General features: G+C 46.8%; 1 protein-coding gene across 5 annotated transcripts in view; it reads right to left on the reverse strand.

Annotated features, from left to right (window-relative positions):
* Positions 1-25,418, reverse strand: part of ARHGEF5 (Rho guanine nucleotide exchange factor 5) — a 32,486-nt gene that overhangs the window by 3,696 nt on the left and 3,372 nt on the right. For 3 of the 5 annotated variants that reach the window (XM_085048941.1, XM_085048940.1, XM_085048943.1), the window contains exons 2-10: positions 7,197-10,740; positions 5,749-5,830; positions 5,316-5,380; positions 4,781-5,040; positions 3,752-3,912; positions 2,770-2,922; positions 2,023-2,152; positions 1,010-1,084; positions 111-200 (exon numbers count right to left, since the gene is read on the reverse strand). In XM_085048941.1, coding sequence (XP_084905067.1) covers positions 111-200; positions 1,010-1,084; positions 2,023-2,152; positions 2,770-2,922; positions 3,752-3,912; positions 4,781-5,040; positions 5,316-5,380; positions 5,749-5,830; positions 7,197-10,725 — 4,545 coding nt within the window. In that variant the 5' untranslated portion in view covers positions 10,726-10,740. The remainder of the gene's footprint in view (positions 1-110; positions 201-1,009; positions 1,085-2,022; positions 2,153-2,769; positions 2,923-3,751; positions 3,913-4,780; positions 5,041-5,315; positions 5,381-5,748; positions 5,831-7,196; positions 10,741-25,418) is intronic. The other 2 variants (XM_085048942.1, XM_085048944.1) reach the window with 1 other exon arrangement.

The raw sequence follows: 25,418 nt of genomic DNA on the forward strand, positions 1-25,418 counted from the left end.
GGTTCAACAGCTCTGTGTACACAGGAGAACAGAGAACAAAAAGTGGCTTTGTGGGGAAAGACAGAAAATGCATTAGGCTAGAGCAAGGCCCAGGGAATGGATGAGCTCACCTTACACTCAAATTCAATCTTCTGGCTGAGGTAGATCAGCTCTTCAGTGCTCTTCATGCGCTGGACATTTTCATTGCAATCCTTGATAAGCTGCAGAAGAAAACAGATGATCAGTGAGGTGGGGGCAGAACTGCCTGGTAGGATCAGTACTACTCCTCAGGAGTTAGCATAAGTGACAATTCCTTAGGCATCCTCCTGCAAAAAATAGTATATATTACAATCAGAGAATATTCTTAGTTGGAAGGGACCCACAGGGATCACTGAGTCCAACTCCTGGCCCTGCACAGACAACCCAACAATCCCACCCTGTACATCCCTGAGAGAGTTGTCCAAACACTCCTGGAGCTCTGGCAGGCTCAGTGCTGTGACCATTCCCTGGGGAGCTGTTCAGTGCCCAGCACCATCTGGGGGAAGAACCTTTTCCTGATATCTACCCTAACCCTCCCTGACACAGCTCCAGCTGTCCCTGGGCCCTGTCCCTGTCACAGAGAGCAGAGATCAGTGCCTGCCCTCCTCTTCCCCTCAGGAGGAAGCTGCAGAACTCCTTTTTTCTGACCTCAGTCTCCTCCAGCTGAACAGACCAAGTGCCCTCAGCCACTCCTCAAGTGGCTTCACCTCCAGGCGCTTCACCATCCTGGTGGCCCTCTTTTGGAAGGTCAAATCATCATTAGACAGAACAATCCACCTTTATGAGGCTGTAAAAAATTTAGATAACAAGTTGTCCCAGAAAACTTTAAATCTTGCCTCTACAATAAACAGGATAAGAGGAAAGGATGCAATTGAGTAATGTTTTGGGCTTTTTTAAAGCAAGATTTTCTTGCAGGGGTAAGGGTGGGAGTTGATGATTAATTGGAGACAAAGAAAGGAAGAAACCCTGCAGAAAGGGTTGGCAGTTTTACCTTTTCAAGTGCATCATAGGCCTGCGTTGCTTGCACTTCCTCCTCAGACCCGGGCCGAGTTCTTTTCAGGATATTCTGTGTGAGTAAAAGATGATTTTCATGATGCAAACAGGGAAAGGTGGACATAAGCACCACTGAAGAGTAGGAGAAATAATGAAGCAGAAGTAGGTGATGACATGTGAACACAACAAGGCCAAAAATTTGAGATGCAGAATGTCATTGCTAAGTCACACTGACCAGGACATTCTTGAAAATCTAAATTGCATTAATTATCACACAGAAGTTACATGGCATAGAAAGCAACCACTAGCTAAAGCACAAATGGGTTCATGAACAGAGCAGAGTTGTCCTTTTCTCCTGTTAAAAAGAGGCCTCAAATAATAAAACCCAAGAATTTCATAGAAAGAGCTCAAAATTAATTCATTAGGGACTGGCTGGTTCCTTGTCTGGAAGGCTCCTTATTAGTCAATGCTGCAGGCAGAGTAGAGACAGGCTGCCTTCCAGAGGGCAGCCAAGGAACCCTTGCTTTGTTTTCCTAGCAGGAAGCAAGAAAAGTTCAATAAAATGTAAATCAGCATGTTCTGAAAAGACTCCATAAATTCTGTACTGGAGTACAATTAAAGTAGTGTCACAACAGTCCTGCAAGATACACAAACAGCACTGCCTCACGCAGTGCCACATCCAGTCATTTCCTGAGCCCCTCCAGGGATGGTGACTCCATTGTGTCCCTGGGCAGCCCCTTCCAAAGCCTGCCCACCCTTTCAGTGAAGGAATTCTTCCTGGTGTCCAACCTGAACCTTCCCTGGTGCAACGCGAGGCTGTTTTCTCTTTTCCTGTTGCTCTTCCCTGGGAGTAGAACCCGACCCCCCACCTGGCTGCACCATCCTGTCAGGGAGTTGTAGAGAGTGAGAAGGTCCTCCCTGAGCCTCCTTTTCTCCAGGCTGAGCTCCCCAGCTGCTCCTAGACACAGCTTGAGGGAAACTTGAGGGAAAGCAGAGAATCACCACAGTTACCTGTAGGAGGAGCTTGAGTCGAGTGATGCGCTGGAAGGGGAGGATAAGGAAGGATTTAAGCGAGAGGCGCTGGCATACTGGATCACTTTCCAGTCTCTCCAGGACTTGCTGGAACCCTGCATTTCCATTTCTGTGGGAGTGGCAAAGAAAAAAAAGACATCCGGGCATCAGAGTAAATAAATAACCTTCCTAGTATCAGATTTCAGAGAATATTGGAGTACTCCCAACAGCCAGGTTTTGTCCCTGGGGCAAGAGATGTCAAGAAACTGCACCAGGCTGCTGCTGAAGAGCACATATTGGTTTCTAACAGCTACAGGATGGCAGTGCAGCTGTTATTACCCCTTTTCTCTTTCCACAGCCCTCTGGAGTAAAAGCCAGAAGTAACATCTACGTTTCAACTCTCTCTATCAGTAGTGCTCCTTTGATGGGGACAGTGGTGGTTTGCACTCTGGTTCTTGGTGGTCTGAAAACCAGAGACTGAAAACCATCATCCAGGACGGTCATTTTTGCTCTTTTCAGTAGAGGGCAGACAGAGAACAGCCTGCAACACAGTCAATGCTATGGGAGAGAAGCGTGCAGGAGCTCTGTCCTGCTGTCCCAAATGCCACTGTACTGAGGAAGGTACTTCTGAGGGTATAGCAAGAGCACTGCTCAACAGCCCATTCCTGCAGCATTCCCCATTGTTTGAAAGAGTCAATATTCCAGGCAGTAAGGGGAAGAAGGGTGCAACAAATGAGGAAAACTTACAGTAACCTCTGGAAGGTTTGCTCCTGATATGTCTGGTTTGTCACATATGGCAGATACACCCTGCGGAAGTCAGGGGCGTGTTTCAGAGCCACGTCACACACATGGAAGGTGAACATGTCCTCTTCAAATTTCTCCTCCAAGTCAAAGAGGAAACTGCAGCACATGGATGTAGTGCATTAAAAGGAGAGAGAAATATCAGTGTCATTTAGTCCTCTAAAACCCTGACAGATAAGCACAAGCCAGCTCTTTAGTTCTAGAGAGTGTAATGTCTGGACAATGACAATTTAGGCCTTGGTATCAGCAAGGAAAAGCAGAGGCAAAAGACCTCTGTTCTTGAGAGGTCATGCTTCTAAAGGCATGGTCAGGAAACAGCTGGAAACCAAGACCTCACAGGAATAATCCCACTGATAGAAATGGAAAAGGTGGCAGCAAACTTTACCAGCTTAGTGATTTATCTAGCCAAGCCTTGCAGGAGGAAAAACAGAACAGAATCCTACAACATACAGGATTCCTTGCATGTGGGGTCATGTCCACATTTCACAACTTACGCTCAATTGATTCACATTAGTTCCTGTCAAGTGATGGTTGTAACTTACTTTTTTTTCCCTTATCTCCCCCTGCTTTTCATCAGGGCTCATGCAGCTGCCCCTTTTGTCTTGTATTTGGCAGGAGCTGGTTTGGGTCGGGTTCTAGTTAGTCAAGTTTAATTGTAGTTGAAACCAATGGCACGAGGCTACATTACCATTTGGAACACTTTGATCTCCTGCTATGTGCTCTGTGCACAACAGAGATTTAACACCAGAATTTACATTGCCTTGTCACCTAAAAAGGTGAATATTCCTCTCCAGCCAGTGACAGCGTGTCATCATTAAGTGCTGTATCTGCCTTGAAGGTCAGTGAAAATGCAGAAGAGGACGGAGAAATGTTCCTGATGGAATCCCCACGAGCCTGTTAGTCCTGGAAGCAAAGGGCCATGTCTCACCTGGCACTGACATCACGCACATCAGACAGGCGGGAGAAGAGCCACTGGCGCTCTTGGTTGGTGAGCATCGCCTGCAGCTCCACCGAGCGCTGGAAGTGATCCACTGCCACGTTCAAACTGCGCAGGTAGGAAGCCTCGGATATTATCAACTCAAACTTGGCCTTGAGAGAGAAAACGAGGGAGCACAGCATCAGCAGACTGCACAAGCCCGTGAGGAATCTTATGGAGAGGCAATAGCACATGATGCAAGTAGTAATGACAGAAGAGAGGCCTTAGAAATGAAGGGCAAGCATGATATTATAGACTTTATTTAGAAAACAGACTTGTGGTATGACTTAAAAATAGCTACTTGCTCTCATTTTACTTTTTATTTCCCCTCAACACCACTTTCACAGCGTTCCCCATTTTACAAGTCCAGCACCTGCACCACCCACGTTTTCATCCTTCATCATGTTTCCCATGCTGTTGTTTTCACCTCTTCCTCTGGGTCCTCCCATCCACTTCTCAGTTTCTCTCATTTTCCTTACTCAGTTTCTCTGTGCCATTCTGCCAAATCCATACATCTCCCTGTTTCCTCTCAGCTCCTGCATCTCGCAGAGGTCAATTTTCTAAACTCACACAGGTCAATTTGCTAAACGCACGCTCTACCACAGAAAATACAATTTACTGTGGTTTTATTAGCATCTCTCACAAGCTCATGTGTGGAAGAATGCTGCAAGTCTTCTACTTTTATATGTCCTTCTGCATTGAGCATACTCAAAATTCTTTATCTTGTTCCCACTTCCCCATGTCTGTTTTCATGGAGTTCCTGATACAGTGCAGAGTCTGTCCTTCAGTGCTGCTTTTCTCTGCAATTCAGCACTTCAGCACTGCTCTACTTCACATTCCATGCTGCTGCCAGAGGTAGAAGTGACCTCTGCTTCAACCACCTGCATTCCCACATCATAGTTTTTGCTCTCTGCTTTAACCTCTCTTCCAGAGACTCTTGACTACAGGCCACCCATTTACCATGTCACATCTGTCCCTTACCTCTTGTAGCCTCTGCTCCTCACGGGACATGTTGAGCAGCACTCTGCTGCCCCGTATCATGGGGATGTCCTGCCACAGGGATGCATTGGAGGAGACTGACAGACGTTGCAAGTATGAGTCCTGGGGAGACAGCACTTTCCTCCGTAGCCTCGGGGAACTTGGGAAACTTGACTCTATATCCTCTGGATAATCCACTCTCTTCTGGCTTTGGATGGCCTTGTTCAGAGCCACATCACTGTACTCCTGATACAGCAATCTTGCTGTGAAAAAAGACACATGCATTTATCTCTTCTGTAATCAGAACCTCTGCTTCAGTCTGGAGAAAACTGTCTCAGACTGGGACAGCCAAATTCAGGCAAAGCTCCCCAGCTGCCTGAGTGTACTGCAGGGCTCCAGCTGCCTTCCCTGCTCTCTAAACACTCCATCCTCACTACCACCATGTGGCAGGAGTCACTCTCCTTTGAGCTCCCTGCAAAGGTGAGAGATGATGGAGGAGAGGAGGTTGCCACAGCAGCCCGAGGCAGGAGGTACTTACAGGAGTTGATCAGTTTGGAGTGCCGGCGTTTGAAATTCTCTGTTGCATCCACAGGTTTCTTCTCTCTGCCAGGGAATAAGGATTTCAAAACACAGAGTGAACGAAGAGCACAGTGCCAGAGATGGTTTATTCAAATCTTAGAAACTGATCTGTCTCAACAGGGACCTCTCCCTTCCCAACAAGCTCAAGCTCCACAAGCATTCCTTGACACAAAGGGCAAAGTATGGCTTAATGGAAAGGCTGTGCTGAAGGCACAGAAATACTTGTGTTGCAGTGGGGTCCTCTTCAAGAGAGCACAGACTGAAACACAGGCCTAGGGCATTTAATTCTAGTTTTCTGCTCCTTATCATCATCTTTAGTAACTCAGAAACAATGGAGATGTCTGTGCTGCTCAGGGATGGGGGCAAATTCTAAGGGTCTTTGAGGGACTCACCGCATTATAACTGTTTCTGAGCTGACTGGTGGTTCCCTGTGTACCTTGTGAGCTTCTTCCTCTGAAGGAACAGAAGAAACCTCTGCATAGAAGACAATTGGGAAGTAAAGACATCAGTCCATTTTTAGAGTCAATCTACAATCCAAAAGATACAGTGATACCACTTACCTATAACCCACCTAAGTGGCAGTCTTGAGTTGGAGTACAGATGGCCTCATGACATTTATTTCTGGGTCAGAGATATTCTAGTTTTAATAGTCCTTGACATTACTTACACTTTACATCTTAGCCACCTTTACTTCTCACACAAAGAAAAAGGCTGACATTTTCGGCAACAACAGTAACCCTAAGAACTTCCCTCTCCAGTTATCCAAGCAAAAACACTACCTGTGCGCCCTGTTTGGTACAGTCCTTACACTTTCAGCTACCTGGGCCAGGCATCAGGAGATCAGTGGTGCCAAAGTGTAAAAATGGAGAAAGCCTTTTGGTTTGTGAGGGATTTAATCAAATAACGGGTGAAGAAATTCTAAATCTAAAATAATTGGAAGCAGAAAAAGGAAGAAAGGCTAAAGAGTGAACTGCGGTTATGGATAAGGGGAAAGTACTGTTGCCTTGAATGTTTTAAAATATGGAACCATGAATTTACAGGTCAGGCATATGAAAAAAATCTTGATTTGAGTTCTGCCAAACCTTTTACACCCCTCCACACCCCCCTCCTTTTCCTCTGTGCCAAAAATCCAGCATGTTGCAGAGCTTCAAAAATAAACTAAAGCAAGAGCTGAAAAGAAACAATTATTTAAAGTTCATGTAAGATATAGCAAAGAACAGACACACATCCTGACAGCAAGTACTGCTGAATGAGCTGCATTACAGAAAATGCATGTTTTCCACTTGTGACATCAGTGATTTGACTTCTGTGCAAGCTGGGACCTTGGGTTTGACGAATTTGCATTCTTATCTGTACTCTCAAATCCTGCGCTCACAGGAAAATCATCTTTTTTAGAAGGTCAACTGGGAACCTAAAAGTGCCAGCTGCAAAATAAGAGGAGGCAGCAAATAAACAAGTGATAAGAGATATGAGCTCCTGAGGGTGTGTGCGTGGCTATTCCTCAGTGCCTTGGGGTTCCATGAAACAAGTTCATTGGTGCAGGTGTTAGTGTGGAATGGGGGCACTGAGCCCCAGAGGGCATACGGACTCAAGAGAACAAGCAGGATGCACAGGGCAGCAGAGAGGAGGGAGGGGACAGTTGGAAAGGGAAACCTGGGGCAGGACAGCAGGGGGCTGTAGGGTTGGAGCAAGGAATATCACCAGAAAGGCACAAGAGCCCTGCTAAGCTCTGAGCTCTCATGCCTCTCCATCACATTGTCTATTTAATTTAATCCTACGTTTTGGTAACTGCACTAAGCTGGAGGGGGAAGGAGGAAGAGAAATGGAAGAGAGGACTCACGCTGCAAAATGTCTGGTGGCACTGACATCCTCTTCACCCCCTGACGGTGCCAGTCCTTGGTTCTTCCTCGGATTTTAACTGGGTTTTCTTGATTGGCTGCTGGCTCCTGCACAACTACCCCAACTTTTTTTTTGTCTGGCCAACTTGATGATTTTTCCAAGGGAGCATGTTTGGCCACTTCTTCCTTTGGCTGATGTTCTCCTCCTTCCAGCCTGATGTTCTCCTCCTTCCTTTGCCTGACCCTCCTCTCACCTTCTATTTTCTCTGTGGCTGCCAGTGGAGCCTGGATGTTCTTTGTGTCCACCCCAAAGCTGCCTGCAGGCTGCTCCCACTGCAGCTCCTCGTCCTGGCAGGTTGTTCTGGTAGTCGGCGGCGATGGAGGGCCGAGCCGAAGGAAATGGATTGGATTGCTGAATGCAAGCATTGGAGGGAGCTGTGCAGAGTCTCTGCTCTTGGAGTCTGGGGATGTTATCAAGCCTTCCAGCGAGGGCCAGGAAGGGTGGTCAGGTGAGGATTTTCCACTCTCTATATCCATGTGGTGGTCTGCTGTTTCAGGGCTGGTGTCAGAGCAGCCAACCAACATTTCACTTCCAAGAGCCGAAAAACTTTTGGTCAGCAAACTGACCCCTGAGTCATCAGAAGTCTCTGTATCGTGGGGACCTGAGTCACCAAGATCCCACCCTCCACTGACTGGAGCCAGCTCATCTCTCTCTGCTAGACTTTCTCCATCAGAAGCAGAGGCCACGGAGTTGGACACAGATGCAGAGGTGGCAGTGTGGAGAGGATGGCTTAGCGCAGGGTGTATGGCTCCCAGTTTATCATCATCCACCCCACAGCTGAGGGAGGGTCTGGAATGTGGTCCAGGAGCCATTGGTTGGTAACCTTCGGGGGCTGGAGGTGGAACAAGGTGATTTGCATGGAGTGCAGAGGCCTGAGTTTGCCTGGGCCTTTGAACGTGGGAAGGAAGATGAGGAAGCTGTTTGGCATCAGGCTCAGACACCAGAGGTAGGCTTGAGTGGGACACAGGGGACAGAGGTTGTCCTTCCTCGTTCACAGCAAGGACTGTATCGTCTTCGGAGGGCCACGTTAGGGTGCTCAGGACACTGGAAATTCTGGATCCAGGCTCTTTTTGGTATAAACTGCAGTCAGACTCATCAAATAAAGGCACTTGTGCTTTATGATCCACATTTGTTCCCATTTCTCTTCCTTGGATAATGGCACTTTTTTGGGGGGAGCTTTGCTGCATTATCTCTGGGTGGCTCAGGGGAGTGGAAGTCCTTCCTGGTGTTTGGGATGGTCCCAGAGGCCCTGCAACACTAGCCACAGACCTCCTATCCCCAGGAAGGCTCTCTTCTAGAGGAGGGGAGCTTGTGCACATTACAGAGAAAGAAGATGGCCCACTAAGGTCTTCATGAAAGCCTTCCTCAGAAGTAAGGAGTTCATGGAAAGTCTCGGCCTCCCCTGCATCTGTCCTTAAAGCAGCAGTTTCTGCTGGTGTTGGGTCCCACCCTCGTGCAGGAGCAGATTGGGAGGATGGCTTCCCTGCAGAGTCTGGCAGCTCAGGGGTCACAGAGGCTGTTCTAGCAGCCTTCTGCTCTGGGACAGACACTGAGGCTGCTGAGGTGAGCTCTGAGGGGGAAGCTGGAATGAAGTCCCAAAGCTGAGCTCTTCCTGTAATAGGATGATGATCAGTGGGATCAGGAAGCTCCAAGTTACTGCTACCAGAGGAAGGGTGTGCTGGAACAGGAACCTCTGGGTTCTCTGCCCTAGAAGGTGCTGCCACTCCTCCACAGAGCGGTGCCTCTCTTCTATCAAACCTCTGCACAGCTTTTCCATGACCATCACTGTGCTCATTGTCCCTGCCCAGTCGTGTCTTATCATCCCAGTGAGCTTCTCCAATATCCTGACCACCGATGGAAAAGCGGCCAGAGTCCTCCAGGTCTCCTGCCTGCTCAGAGCCCTGGCACGTGTGTGGACTTTCACCCCCTGGGTTCAGGTGATTTGAGGACAGAGGGCTGACAGCAGGTGGCTGACATCTAGAAGCAGCTTCTGTGATGTGAGCTTTCAGCAGCACGTCCTCACCAGGATGCTGATCCACAGAGACAGGTTCCCCAGGAGAAAATGCTGATCCTGTTTGCTCAGACAACAAAACATACTCCAAACCACACACGTCCACATGATGCCTGGGAACAGAAAGCATCTCTGACCCAAAAGCTGATGACAGGGCCTCTAATTGGAGCTCTTCCTCTACTCTGAGTTCTTCCCTCTGCACTTGATCCTGCTCATTTTGTTCCTTGCTTTTCTGATCTTTGGGCTCCAAAGGTTTCCCTTCTTCCAGCAGATTTTGCTCTTTGCACTCTTTCTCCTCCTCTTCCTGCTGAAGTTTAGACACTGCCTCCTCCTGAGCTGGCTCCTTATACTGTGAAGCATTCACTTCCCCCACCCTTTTAGCCGTACTCTTTCCTTGGAAAGTGCTCTCTGCCAAAGGGGCAGGTCTGCCCTCAGTTTTTCTGTCATCATCGTCTTCCAGATGAAGGCATCTGGAAGCAGATGAGTTCTCTTTAGGAACCATTCCCTGGTCTTTGACTGTGCTGGTATTCCTTGTTTCACCAGCTGAGGTGTTTCCTTCTGCTCGTAATGAACTCATTTGGCTGTCACGTGTTACGGTGGAGGAAGACTGATGGGAAGAGAAAGATTCTGTACTCTCTTCCAAACCCTGGGGTGCTCTTAAGCTTTCCTGAACATCTTCAGAAGTGTAAGGTTTAGCTGTGTATTCTACTGCTCCCCCTGAGGTAGGCTGCTCATCAGGTGCTGGTGCCAACTTTTTGGTACTTTGCTCCTTTTCTGCACCAGCATCAACCTCCTGCAAAGAATCCCTGCAGTTGTTATCCAGAAAGGGTTCAGCCTTATAATGCCCCTCTGAAACAGTTTGACACACCAAAAAGCACTTAGGTGTCTCTCTCTGAGAGGAAATGGCATCAGCCAAAGAGGATTTTGGTTGCTGGGCCTGAGGGTCTGAGCCATGAAAAGCCAGTTCTGCCTGGCACTGAGGAAACTCAGTGCTGAGGTTCACAGCCTGCAGGATGGGGCTGCCAGGGGCTGACTCATCCTGGACTGTGCTGCACGAAGAAGGGTCCTGGGTGCTTTCCAGGCCAACCAGTTCCAACTGCCTAAGTTTCAAAGAATAATCCAGTCCACCCTCCTCTAAAAGTATATCTCCTTCCACTTCTGAGAGTCCCTTTTGAGGCTCTGCATCCCCTTGGCCTTGTTCCAGTCCTGCTGGCACTTTTTGCACAGAGTTAGAGGGTCTGCCCAGCATCTCTGCTGCTTTCCCTGGAGCAGAAAGGCAGTCCTTGGGCGTGCTGAGCTCTGCTCCCTTTGCAGAGTTAGACGGGCTGGTGCTCATTTTGGCTGCTATGTGAGTGGCATGATGCTCTCCTTCCACGGCTGAAGAATCCCAGGTGTCCCCAGTGGTGCTGCTGGCTCCTGGGGGAGTGGTACCTCCCTCACTGGTTTCTTCAGACTCCATCAGTGACACATCCTGCTAAGGAAAAATGCATTTTTCTGTTACTATTTCAGAATGATACAAAGGATCTAATTCACTGCTTCTACTGCAGCTGATAAAAAACAAAAACAAAACTAACACCGCGTACCTAGTCGGTGATAAGAGCTGGGAAACAAACACAAAGACTGAGAGTAGGCAAACACCTGATGTAAGCTTGCAGTATGAGAGAAACACCAAAATAAACCCACTGGTGTCTTTTTAGTTTCACATGCAAATGCAGAAAGTGACTTTGCTCAGAGCAGAGGTGCTGAGCTCTTTGTAATGGCTGCAGGGCAACTTAGGAAAAGTGGTGGCCATGGCTGGTTATCTCAGACCCAAAAGGGGATACCAGAAGACATCCAGAGAATAAGAAAGTTATCAAAAATCTCCATTAATTTTCATGGGGCATGGTGGACAAACACTCTTGGCCTCTTCTAGCTGAGTCTTAAGTTCTCTTTGATTTCCGCCTGTTCTTTGGAGCTGGATAGCTCTCTTCACATATCTCTGTGTAGGTCTGGACCTTATTGCAAATGATCACAGAAACTGATTAACAAGACATAGGTAAGAATTTGATTAACTAGGACATGACACAAGACACAAGATATTTGAAGGCTGTAAACCACATGGATTGAGAGGCATAGCTCATGTGTGTGTGGACTAATCTACAGACTATAAAGAGAAACTACATCATCATTTAGTCTATGCTTTTAGGGAGGGGGAAGGGGAAAAGAAAAAAAGCCAAGTCAGGATTGTTGGACAGTTTCCCAAAGGATATAGTGGAATTTCCCATCCACTACTGCATTTGAAGTTCAGACATGACAAAGCACTAGGGAATGCACATTTGGGATATGTCTGTGAAAAGGACAGAAGAATATGATTCACCACTTTTATCTTTCTGGTTTCCATAATCCCTACCTGAAAAAAAAAAAACTGAGAAAGAGACAAACCTTTGTGGCTCCCTCCCTTTCCTTCCACAATGATTTCCTGTGACTACAGAGTGGCTCCATAGTCGCAAGTACCAACTTCTGATCCCACACAGAAAGTAAAAGCAGTAAGGGCATAATTACATCTTTACATCTGAACTAATTGTCCCAGTTTGCTCCATGGCCAGGGCACGCCTGGCCTGAAAGCTGGTTTAGCTTCTATTTGCCTTTACGTCAAGTGAAACAAAACACCTGCACTGGAGGCAAGGAGCACATGCTCTGAAGTTAGAACTGAAGCATTTTATACACCTTCATCGTGGGTATTGTCATCACGGAATCATAAAATGGTTTGCCTTGGAAGGGGCATTGAAGATCATCTCATTCCAACCCCCCTACCATGGACAGGGACACCTTCCACTATCCCAGATTGCTCTGAGCCACATCCAGCCTGGCCTTGGACACTGCCAGGGATCCAGGGGCAGCCACAGCTGCTCTGGGCAACCTGCACCAGTGCCTTGCCACCTTCATATTAAAGAATTTCTTCCCAATATCCAACCTAAATCTCTCCTCTTTCAGTTTAAAACAGATCCTCCTTGTCCTAATACTACCTATCCATGTAAAAAGTAGCTCTCCCTATTCCTATACACTCCTTTTAAATACTGGAAGGCTGAAATGAGTCTCCCTGGAGCCTTCCCTTCTCCAGGCTGATTAACCCCAACTAAAAAAATACAAGGAAAATAGTTGTTAGCTAATTAACTCATCAGTTAACTTCTTCCTGTATATTTTTCCTCATGTAATCTTTAATTTTTGTTTATAGTGAAAAGACAGTCTTTCTTACAAAACCAGGCTGAAACCCTGGATTTCTCATCAATTTGGATTTTCCCTCCCAGGGCGTAAGTAGTTGTAATAGCTATAATTTCAACAAACAGTCTGTGTCGAAGAGATCTGTCCATTCAGGGAGTTCCCACGGGGTTTCCACCACGTCTTACTGTTGTCAGCTGCTGCTGAACTGTCTTTTCAAAGCTTCCACATCAGATCACTCTTGTGCTACACTGCTCTTGGCTCTTCTGGCTACCTGAACTGAGTCTCCTCTGCTTCAGGCCTAGGAAAGTACTACTTCTCATGCCTAATACAGACAGTTTTCAAAAACACGCTCCCCAGGAGTAGAGAGACTGTTAAGGGAGACACAAGCTGCTGGCTGAGGAAGGTTTACTACTACTCAAAATAGGATTGCTCACAAAGGTCTAAATAGTAAGATACTCAAACTCAAGCCCACACTCCTGCTCACTGCGCTGTTTCGCAGATGTACACAGCACTGAATTTCCTTTTATTAAGCTCCAAACCCCAGTTTCCACTTCCATAGCTCTGTTGCAAAGGATATGGGCAGGTGAAAAGACGAGTTTAAAGCTGCATTTGGAGCAGATCCATGATGATACTGGGAGGCAGGGTAGAGGGAGGTGCACAGCACATCAACACTGGAAGCTGCCAAGTGAGATTTGTCTCATCATATTACTGCCAGGTGTTTTGCACACCTCAGGGAGAGCAAGAGAGGAGCTTTGGGAAGTGAGGCAGGAGAAGGAGCAGACAAACTCTCTGCAGAGACAGGAGGGGAGGACTTATGCATCTAGTCAGGGAAACTTAAGCTCCTGGTTGAAGGCTGGGTGCACCACAGTAGAAGACAGATGTCTGCAATAAGGATTTCGTGAAGATGGAAGAGGAAATAATAGAACAAGACTGACAGCACCTGTAGTCTTCCCATGCAGAGCAGCTATGTACAAGAGCCCAGTAATTACCAGTGAGAGGGAGCAGCCACACACCAGCATGAAAACAGAGGGGCAATGCTTGGTCTTGCTGCAGTGACAGGCACAAAATCTGAGAGGGGAAGGGTGCAGGAGATGGCCAGCTGAGCAGAACAACAGGACAGCAGTGAAAGCACGAGAGCACAATCCTTTCCTGGCTTTCCCGGATTACAAAAGGCAACGTGAATGTCGTACTTCCTTCCACTGTGGGTTAATTCACCTGGATGGAGATGACAAACACTTCTGGTTTTAAATAGAAAGTACCTCACCTTCCCTCCCCCCTGTCCTCCAACAAACAAGAAAGGAGCAATAACAAGTGCTATCAAGCACAGACAAGCCCTTCAGCTAGCCAGGAAGCAAAGCTACACACAAGTGGAGCCCTGAGATCCTCCTCCTCCTCCTCCTCCAAAAGTGGGGAGAGACAGAGCTTTCTGCCTGCCACCTTGGCCCTTCCCGCGTGGTGCTGGGTGCCACCCGTCCGCCCTCAGCCCTGCTCCCCATCCTGCTCCCCTGCCGCAGGCAATGGGGCAGCCCACACGCCCAGGCTGCTGCAAACACGCTCCCAGCAGAGAAAGTCCTGTCCTGTGACGCTGGGATGAAGCTGCTCCGGCCCAATTTCAGCCGTGAGCTTCTGGCAGCAAGAGGAGAAAGCCTCTCATGACAGCATTTAAGTGGCCCGGGCAAGGACATGCTTTTTCTTATTGAAACAAAAGCTTTCCCAAGTAGCCCCTAGTTTGGGCTTATCCTCGCTGGTGCAGCCACAGCTTGGTGTAGAAATATCAAAGCTGGCTTTAAGGGCTGCAGCTCAGGCAGGGAAGAGCTCTGTGTTTGGCTCTAACACCCACCCAAAGAGCAGCAAGGCTGTCCCAAGCTTCTTCCTGCTAATTCAGCTTGGTTTAGTTGTCCTGGTCACACAGTTTAGGTAACTTTACAAGGAGCTGAAAGACGGGATAGTTAGGTTATTAGGATATTAGGAAGGAATTCTTTCCTGTGAGGTTGGTGAGGCTCTGGCACAGGTTGCCCAGTGAGATTGTGGCTGCCCCATCCCTGGCAGTGTTCCAGGCCAGGTTGGATGTGGCTCTGAGCAACCTGGTCTGGTGGAAGGTGTCCCTGCCCACAGCAGATGGGTTTGGGACTAGATATCTTTCAGGTTGCTTCCAACCCCTTAGCATTGTATGATTTGAATCAGTAGGGGCTAGCTCAGAGCTAGTCTTTCCCCTTACAACATCCAGAGCTCAGTGTGCAGGACAGCACCATCTCTCCCGGGAAGCCATACATTGGATTTCAGTTTGGTGAGACACCCCGAAAACCAAACACAGAGCCTGCCCTGTCACAAGCCTCAATTTTTATGTTGCCTCAGCTACTCCTACCATGCTTAGGCCAGTTCTCTCAGCTGGATGTCCCTCCACATGAGATTCCCACTGCACATATTCCCCTGCAAAGAAACAGTCACCAATCTTCACACACCACCCTGGGCTGCTCTATCGCTGTACAGCCCATGGAGAGAGGTGAAGGAGGGGGGTCAAAACTCTTGAGCTCAGGAAGAGATAACACAGGGCACTAGAGATAAGAAGGAAGGAGGGAAATAATGTTACATGGAGACAGCTTTGAGGACATGGAGAGCAGAAGGAGCTTGCTGAAGGAAACGACTTACAAAGCAAGAAAGGTAATCTAAAAAAGCAAAATAATGTTGAGTCTACTGCTGTGCTACTCAGTGCTGGTAATGTTCTGGGAACCAGGGGGTGCCTAGGGTGTCTTAGGCAGGGGAAAACAAAGCATAGCTGCCAATAGTACCTGACCTCCTGGAAAATGCATCTGAGCTGCTACTGAAGCTAGAGAAACTTGAGTGAGACCTCCCAGTCACACCACTGCAGAGAGTTTGCCCAAGTTTTAACACACCCAGTAGCATCTCAGCAGCTTTCACTCATGGTAGGCAAAATCAAGATACACTGAACCTAGTAATTATCTAATGACTCACTTACTGAGGGGAAAAAAAAAAGGATACTTTTCCATACTTTTCTTACACTGGTTTCCATTTAAGTAGATTATAATGCTTAATGCTAACAAAGAAAAAAGTGTCAGAGAATCATAATTTTGGGTTGAACAAAATTTCATCTTGGAAATTGCTACTGAACATTTGGCAAACAGTGAGTGAAGAATGTGGCTTGCACTGCACATTGCACTTCCCAGAGATGCAATAAAAGTGATTCATTCCCAAGATAAAATGGGGTCACCTGTAAAGCAAAAACCCAGCTCACTCTAAGCAGAGGTCAAGTTTATATTCATAAAAGTAATGGGTAAGCCTTGATGTTCTGCAGTCTTCTAATATGAGAATAAACAAGAATAGTGTATCATTCTCACTGCTGGAGCTCAGTAGAAAGATTATTGACACTACTAGGTGAACAGCAGAATTCACACAGGGAAAGCAATGTACCGAGTCACTGCAAGTTGATCTGTGCATGTCTTTTTACAAACTCTGGGGATGGAGGCACAACGGACAGAAATACCTGGCACAAAAGGAGGTGAGGACTTCCCAAATTACTTCCCCTATGACATTTTATGCAGAGGTGGCTGCTAGCAGCATGCTGTACACATTCCTAGATGGCATGTCTGCCATGAGCTCGAGGAGCTCCCAGTTCCTCTTTGTGCAGGATGATTCAGGGCCTTCACGGGAGAGATTCTCCAGTTAGCAGCAGAAATCCAGGAGTTTCTCACTACACTACAGATGCGTGAGCCAGAATCCCACACTGCTGTTTCTGAGTCTCAGATTAAAGGATGCTCACGTTTGCACCAAACCATTCTGACAGATGCAAATGCCCTTAAAACATCAAAGGGCCTGGGAACACACTTGAAAGCTTGGCCTTGCCCAGCCTGCACAGTGGAACCATTTGTGAGCACAGCTGTTGTCACGTTACGTGTACCCATCCCGAGCACAGTTAAGCTACAGGCAGATAAGGATGAACAATATTCAGCAAACTGAACTGGGACAAACTGTTCTGCCCTGCAGAGAAGACCTCCAAAGTTATCCTGAGTTTCTTGGCAAACATATAATATAACCCTTTTCCCAGCCAGATCGAGTTCCACCTTGAAGACTGTCAGGTTTCTGGTAGCCGTCAGAGCCCCACAGAAGGTAAAGCTGGAACATTTTAGCAGTGTGGGATGACTGACAAGCTAAACACTGATATATACCCAGCCAGAAATATATTGGGAAAATCCTGCTTTTGTATCAATAGGCAAAGCACACCCTCTGCAACTAAAAAAATGCTAAAATACACGTAAAACTACACTTGTGTATCATACCATGGTAGTGACAGCACAGTGTCATCAGCCACAACAACAGCAGAAAATTGTGTCATCCTCTGGCTTCAATATTGTACCATCACTTGGAGAGAACAATAAAAAATTGCTGGATTCAGAATCCCAGGAGATAGCAACCACCACAACAAAATCACACATTTATCCTCATGTTGTGCCACCAGAATGCATGTTTTCAGCCTTAGCTCCCCGTCCCATTTTTAATTACCTTATGACTGCAGTGATGAAATTTATTTTAAAAGGTTGTGATATTCAATACTTGGCAATACTGTAACAGTGATGGAGCTTTGTACTGAAAACTGCAGCTAAAGCAAGAAAAAGAATCCATCCAAAAGGGATGTAGGGATGTATGGGGGAAAAACAAATCCTGATACAACCCTCCCCTAAGCCAGCTTGTCAAGGAACAAACCATTTTTTCTTGGAAATTTAATTGGTGTCCTTAGATCGAAGAAGCTACAAATACAATGGGACAAGTGTGCTATTGGAAGCAAAAAGTATTAGATATAAATAAAATGTTATAAGAAATGTAAATGTGGGAAAGCACCAGCGGGGACCCCTTCCCTCTCCCTTGTGGAAAAATAGCTTCACACACCCAAAGCCACAGGAATTGTGTGGGTGCTGAATAGGAAGGTACTAATGCAAACACACGGAAAACTTGTTGTTACTCACAGTCTAAGGCTTGTATGGCCAACTGGCACAGGTTTATTGTGCACATCACAACGTTTTCTGTTTTTCATACAGTCCCACTTCCTAGAATCATGTGGTTATGTGAGAGTTTTGGCTTACAATTAAGAAAAAATTGGATGTATGGCCTTTAATGGCTGTGGAAAAGGCTTAAAAAACTAAGTATGACTCAAAAATTAGATCTTGCTGTCTGGGTTTATTTTAATTTCTTAATCCTAAACTTTAATTTGTGACTAAGGAGAGGAAGGGCAACTCCCCCTTCCCTCTCTGCCTGATCCCTGGTTTTCAGGAGTTGGGACTGATGACGGTGCAGAATATTTAGGCCTGATGCAGTAAGTTACACGAGCTATCCGAAACAAAAAAGGGCAGCTTAATACACTGTGCTATAACTGGGTGAACAAAGACGAATAATCAAATTTGTCGTGCCCAATTTAAGTATTTGCAGATATCCTGCAAAGTTCATTTATGTTCCATTCCTTTAAAAAAAAAAAAAAAAAGAGCTTCTTCAATTCCTTCTGCTGCTGACTGTACAAACTATCCAGTCTTAATAAATTTTGATTAAGACTTGACATGGAACCCTGAAAATCCGGAACACCTGAAATCCAGAACAGACTAACTTACTATGCATCCAGGCTCCTGCCAACATCTCCCTCGTGCCAGTGCACACATGACCGTATATGAGCCATCCCAGGGAGTTGTCCAGCCAAAAAAAACACAACCCAGGAGCAGAGTGATGTGAGCAGCCACAAAGGTGTGACACAGGAGAAAAGATAAGTGAAGTTAAATCTGACAGCTCCCTGCAGTAGTTGTATACGGAATCCCAGAATGGTTTGGTCTGCAAGGGGCTTTAAAGATCATCTCATTCTGATACCCTGCCAGGGGCAGTGACACCTTCCACTATCCCAGGTTGCTCACAGCCACATCCAACCTGGCCTGGAACATTCCCAGGGATCCAGGGGCAGCCACAGCTTCTCTGAGCAGCCTGTGCCAGGGCCTCACCACCCTCACAGGGAAGAATTTCTTCCCAATGGCCATCCTAAACCTGCTCTCCTTCACTGTGAAGCCATTGCCCCTTGTCCTGTCACTTCAGGCCCTTGTCAAGAGTCTTTTTCCATCTTTCCTGTAGGCTCCCTTCAGGCACTGGAAGACTGCAATTAGGTTACTCCAAAGCTTCTTTTCTCCAGGCTGAACAATCCCAATTCTCTCCACCTTTCCTCACAGCAGAGCTGGTCCATCTCCCAGAGCATCTTGGTGACCTCCTCTGAACTCGCTCCAGAAGCTCCATGTCCTCCCTCTGCTGGGACCCAGGGCAGTTGTAGAAGCCACAGGAGTGGACAAGGACACGAAGCTGGCAGCAAAGCAGGAGCAGGAAAGCAGAAACCTGGACTTAGCCCTAAGTTCTGGTGGAACCACACCCTGGATGCACAGGGCAGTCCCTGCTGCTCCAGCATAGGCGTCTCCCCACGTGTGACTGCTAAGCACTCCACACAGAGCCAGGTGCTCCCTTGGCAGCCCACACACTCCAGCAGCAGGGCAGGAAGCTTTTCCACCCTCACTCCTGGCCCTCTGCTAGGAACACGGCTGCTGCCCTCCCAGCTGAGAAGCGGGCAGCAGGGGAAGCAGGATATTCTAATTGGATTTACAACCATTGCCAAATGAGCCATGGTTTTTATGGTTTAATGATTCCTTGTCTCGTTATTGCCACCGATTCTGCCGTTCCGGTGAACCCACAGCCAGCCTTCTCCCCCTAGGGAAGGGGGAGATGTGCATGGAGGGGCTCTGAGGGGATGCTGCATGGAACAGAGGTGAGTTAGGAGACAGCCCCTGCCAGCAAAGCTGAAAACAAGTAACAACATGAAGGGGATCCTAGGAAAAGCCCTGGAAACCTCCTCAAACCCTCTGCAGAGTCTAGCATAGAAACACTCCAAGGGCAAGGGAGGGGGAGACATTCTTGTAACCTTGTCTTTCAGCTCAAGTTGTGAAAAGTTGTATAAATCAGGGGTTTAAATGCTGCAGCTGATATACATCAATCTTAGGAAATACTTTTTATAAATAGCTTTACCAATTACTACTACCTTATTTCAAAGTTTATAGCAGTAATTACAGCCCATAGATGTTGTAGTTAAGATTTAGCATTAGATCCTAATACTGTCATTAACACAGCACATTATATTTTTTTTTTTAAAAATAGAGCCCTACAGGTACAATCTTAAAAAAAATTAAGAAATAGCACACACAGATGAACAATACTGATATTTCAGTATTATTTCCCCTTCTTTGTCAAAGGCCAAAATTATTTCTACATACATCAATGCGCAGTACATCTCCAAGTGTGGATTAATTTAAAGCATTAATTTTATACCAGCTCAGAAATATCACTAGCATTTCTATGATGCATTAATTAAAGTATTTTTCCCATTTCAATAATTAAACAAATTTCAATGCATTAGGAACAATTAGAGATATTTTAATCCTTCCTCCCTCCATTTTCATTTTTCTGCATATGAATGAGGGGGCAGAGTCTCCTTCCCACCACCACCCTTCTAGATTTCCTAAAATAGTACTCCTTGATGGCTGCATGGCTCTTCAGATATTAGCAGAGCAATCAGGATCCTAAGATTTGCCCTTTGAAGACACTGACTCTGACTCCTCTTGACTGGCCTACGGCTTCCTTTTCCTCAGCCCTGTGGCATGTAAAACCACCTCTCTCTTTCCCCTCCCAGGTCCCACCTTATCAGATGGCAATGCTGAGGAGTAAAAATACAGCCTCAAATTCACCCCAAGCTCCTGACTTCAGTGTGCTGGTGAGAAATTAGAGGATGAGGCAACTTAATAGTGGCCGTGAGCAGCAGTGGAAAATGGACCTGATACAATTTCCTTCACCCCTTTTATGACACGGTCACAAAATGCCAGCTCTGGCTGAGGAATGCAAAGTCCTCGCATCCCCAGGCCTACGCAGGCGTGCATGGTATATTCTAATGGGGCTGGTGCATACCTTCCCATCCATGAGAGACTTCCCCTGGGAAGCCATAGGCACCAGGCAAATGAAATCGGAGCCTCGGCTCCTTCGCTTCCCCATTACCTGCAGCACGCTTTGATCAGCGGGGCATAAATAAACACGTCAATGTCCCATCTCTGCCAAGGTCAACGAGATGCAGCAGAGTTCCTCCAGTTCAGCCTCACAGGCAGCTCTCAGTGCACTTCTGACACTGCCCAAACTCACTTAAGTGAGTTCATCGGATTTGGTGCGGGGCAAAACGCTTTGCCGTGCTTAAAAAAATCCCTGGATGTACCAGCAAAGAGTGTGGTGTGACCTCTGTAGTTGGGAAGGCTAAGGGCAATGGAGAGCCTGAAGGGGGAAGGGATGGGATTGTCAGTGGACCATGCCCAAGGAGGAGTGAAGAGCCAGAGCTCTCCTTCTTCGAGTCCTTTTCCCAAACACCTTCCTGTCTGGAAAATTTGGTCTTACATCTGCCAGACTGATGCAGCTGAGGAAGCCAGCTTTCAGCACCAATGTCTGCTGCCTGTTCCTGTAGCCAGCACCTCACCTCTGCCATGTGTGCCAGACAAGGTGCAGTTACAGCCATCCCCACAGAACTGCTGCTTTTGATGCAAACATGGCAAACACCCCAGCGATTCCAAACTTTTGGCTATCCCTGCGCTTGCCCTAACAGAAAGTGACAAAGATGCTCCCTGCTGTTTTAAATCTTGCCTCTCCTCACAGCTGTGGCTTCTGAGCAGTTAAGCATGGGTGCAGTCGCCAGAAATTTCAAGCCAGTGGGGCCCATAAAGGATAGCTGTTATCTCCAGTAACATAATCCAGGCTGGAAGGAGAACACACACATTAGGATACCAGGAGCACTCCTTCCTTCAGTTCCCTGCTGCAAGTCATTAATTAAGAGGAGGATCTACAGAAGACTTAGATTGTAGCTGGTTTTTGGATTTTTTTTAGGGCAACCAAGCGTGGTGCCCTCATCCAGCAGAATTTCCAGTTCCTAATTCTAGCTGTTTGCAGCAGTTTCTGCCTGTCTGAGGGTCATCTGTGCAGCTGGGGTAATAGTAACCCCTCCTACCTCACAACCATACTCTGAGGATTAGGCAGGGAGTGGCTGCTCAGTGTACTGAATATGCAAAGCCCTGTTATAAACCCCGTATCTGATTGCAACCATAAGCAAAGTCTTATTTAAGCAATCCCTTCCCCAGCAAAAATATATCGACTGCTTGCTCTGTCCTTTCCTTCCGTGTCTTTTTGCCTCCAAGTTCTTCAGGGTAACAAAACACATTATTATGATATTTTCCTTTTGGGCTGTAAAGTTGTTTACTACAAATAGTAGAGATTTTTCACACAATATAGTGTACATAATTGGCTGTTTTGGCTCATTCTGGTATCCCATTTGTACTGGAGGGATCTCACTGCCCAGTCAGTGAAAGCTCCACTCCCATAACCTCACACACATCAGATATTCACCGTTGTCTATTTCAGGCTGTGTCCACATTCAGGTGAGACCCTTCCTCCATCAATTTGATGAACTTGGGACATACAGCATTGGATATTTCTTCCTCCTACTAAATAAAAACTGTATTTCTCTACCAAACCGTAGTTTAAAACCAAGCAGGTGCTTTTGCATGTGCCTTCCATGATACTTCTGATACTGAACTGATACTCCCACATCAGTTAATAATTTTTTTCCCCCTTTAAGTGCACTTTAGTCACTCTTTTTAGCAGTCACAACAAAACCTTTTACAATGCTACCTTTTAAATTAAGCTTTCAAAGGCAACATTCTAGTAAAACATAATTATAATACATTTCAGGGCAGATTTGCTCCCACACAGCCTTGCTGAATGTGAGATTTCTGATCACACCAGTTTTCACTGCACAAATGCAGCACAAATGCAGCACATCTCACCTTTTTCTCATTCTGGTCTCTTCTAAAGTAATTTTGCTATGACTATCAGAGTCAGAATCAATCCATCTTTCCCCTTTTGCACTCAGATGCCTATTTTCATACCTTTGATATCACTGTTATTACACACTCAGCAGCTGGACAGGTAAAAATGATGCTGGTATGGAACAAAGGAAAAATGTCTGTGGTGTATCTGGTAATACCCACTGGGAAACTCAGCTGTCATGATTTTTGTATACACACAGACCAAATTTTTAGCTGCTTTTCACAGCCCTGACCTCCCTTGGGACAGAGTGCACACTACAATGACATAACTTGCATGCCTGGCCTTGCTCTTCCTGGATAAGGCACATCTCATTGCTGCAGCATACCTCCATATTGCTCATCTTCCTCTCTCTGCATCTCTCCGAAATGAAACAGCTCAGTTACTCATTGTGCAGGGGCAGGAAGACAAGGTGAACCATACAAGTGGTGTCAGAGGATGACTGCCTTCCCAGATGGCACCAAAACAAGCAGCTTTCCTTTCAGCCTTCCCCACGTGCCCTGAGAGAATATCCCCTCTTCCCAGCTGTGCCCAGGGATGAGAAGAGAGTGTCAGTGCAGTCATGTATTTCCCATACACAGCACCAGCTGTTATTAAGAAATTACTGGGTGACTTAAGGGGTAAACCCATCTCCCTCAATCACTTGTACATGGAAGAAAACATGCCACAACCCATCAATTGCTATAAAAACAGTGGGATAGTCCCACTTCCCTTTGCCTGTCTCCCCACAGCATCCTCTCTCTGCCCCAGGGTTTGTCACTCAGAACATCCCTTCTCCCCTAAACCCAGCAGCAGAATGCAAACAGAGACACAGTGCACCTTCTCAGCTTCACCAGCAACCTGGCAGCCCTCACCTGTAAAACCAGACAGTGATCTTGGAGTACCTCAGAAAGGAGAGCTACTCAAATGTTGCAGCTGGATTACATTGCATAGGTCTAGAGTTACCCTTGGATGCCTGCACTATGGAATACCTACAGCAAAATTTTTGCATCTAAACTCAGGCTTAATCCAAGGATTTTGCCTGGAGCCCAGACCCACTAAAGACACAGCATCAGAGCTTTGCTAGGCACTGGCATGGCATCCTTTCTTTTCCTGTGAAAGCTATACTCTTCCCCTGTGCTCCTTCCAAGTTTCCAGGAGTCTCTCTCACAGGACAGCAATCTGCAGTGAAGATGTAAGGGCCCAGCTAAGATTTCAGCTATTCAAAGAATATATGCAGGCATTTTTGATCATTACACCTGTAAATGTTTGTGACTGTACAGCACACATACTATAGCCTACACATCCTGATTTTTTGCAGCTGCCCAGCAAAACTGAGGGCAAAGCATCTTCTTCCCTCCCACCAGTGGCCTTTGTGTTAGTTTAACACTGCTCTGTGCATCTGTTTCTATAATTAAGTGAATATGCAAGTGTAGCCATGGCAGCCACTTTGTGGCAGATGTGAACAGGGGCCATGTCCATCCAAGTAGTTACAGGTCTGCTTGTAACCCACACTAGTGTCCCCTGATTATCCCTGGGCTTCTGCAACCTGAGCAAATCATGCTCTGACATGACCAGGATCCTAATCCCCTCCCCTCCAGAGGGGTGTATTTTGGATTAATAAACTCTACTGCTGGATTTGTTGATGACGCAGGAGCTGTTCCTCCCCTCGCCTCCTCCAGTCACACCCTGGGCAAGGCTGGGTCTGTTCACCAGGGCTCAGCTCTGCTCTGCCCATGGAGGGGATCACCCATCTCATGCATCCCACTGAGCACCACCCCAGCCCGGCCCAGGTAAAGATTTGGGAATTTCTGTGTATGATCAGCAGCAGGAACCCCAGTGCTAAATGCACTCTGAGCACCAGCGAGGCCACGGGCAGTGGAGCTCACACTCTGAGCCCCTGCCTGCAACTGGGTGTTCCATTTGAGATCACAAACAGGTGGTTTGGTGTCTGAATGTCACACAATTCTCCCTGACACTGCAAATAGGATATGTTTTCAGGAAGGTAATGTTTGGCCAGCTCTGCTTTAATGCAGTATTCTCCCAGCAGCAGGTTCATGTGCTTCCTCCCACCTTGGTTCCCTTCTTCTGTGCTATCCAATCACAGTTTCTTCAGCCACTCCTCCTCAACCTCTCCTAGCATCAGAACACCCTCTATTTTGTATACATTTACATATGTGTGTCTGTTTATCTACGTACATTTGTACACGTCATGGTAATCACCTTCCCTCTTCTAAATTTTTCCCACTAACAAAACCAATAGCCAATTGACCTTGCACTGAACTTGTATTAAAGTCATGGGAATTTCTTCTTTGACATCATCTCTTTTTTAATCCAACCCCCGAAACTTCAGGTCAAAACAAGTCCCCACCACAGGCTCAGTTCTGTGTTCTGCATGGGACTTGAAGGAATGGTGTTTAAAACAATAGGTGGGGAATGGGTTTGGTCTCAGCAAACCAATTCTACTCAAAGGGCAAGAAAGCTGGAGCCACTTATTAATGGAAGTGACAAGATTAATGAAGCTTTCCCAAAAGGGCACCCCACCTTGCTCAGCACTGAGCACCACTGAGAACTCACATCTAGAACACATGAATGCATTAGCCTGGAACTTTTCTGCACCACTGAACCCTTCACAGGTATCAATGTGTCACAGCCAAGGCTCAGACCTCCTTCTTCTTACATTAAATGCTCTTTCCCACACAAGAAATTTCAACACACACTTCTCGACCAAAGACATAAAAGCAGCTGACCTAACCCAGTCCTGGCTAAACCCAGTTCTCCCAAGCCATACAACAGAGTTAACCTGCACTGCTGAGTAAATCAGGGCAGCTGCTCACATGTCTGCTGTAAAGGGAAAGTGAAAAGATACATTGCCTCCCATGAAGACTTAAGTTAAGGTGTGCTTGTGACAACTATTGGTTTCACCAGCTCTTCAGCTTGCCAAAAGGAGTTCCATCCTCTGCCCTTTCTCTTCTGGAGGTACAGGTGTATGTGTGGCCTCACAACAAACCACAGCAGGGAACCAGCAGG

The sequence above is a fragment of the Lichenostomus cassidix genome, chromosome 1Aa, assembly GCF_008360975.1.
Source record: "Lichenostomus cassidix isolate B80296 chromosome 1Aa, HeHo_3.0, whole genome shotgun sequence".
Lineage (NCBI taxonomy): Eukaryota > Metazoa > Chordata > Aves > Passeriformes > Meliphagidae > Lichenostomus > Lichenostomus cassidix.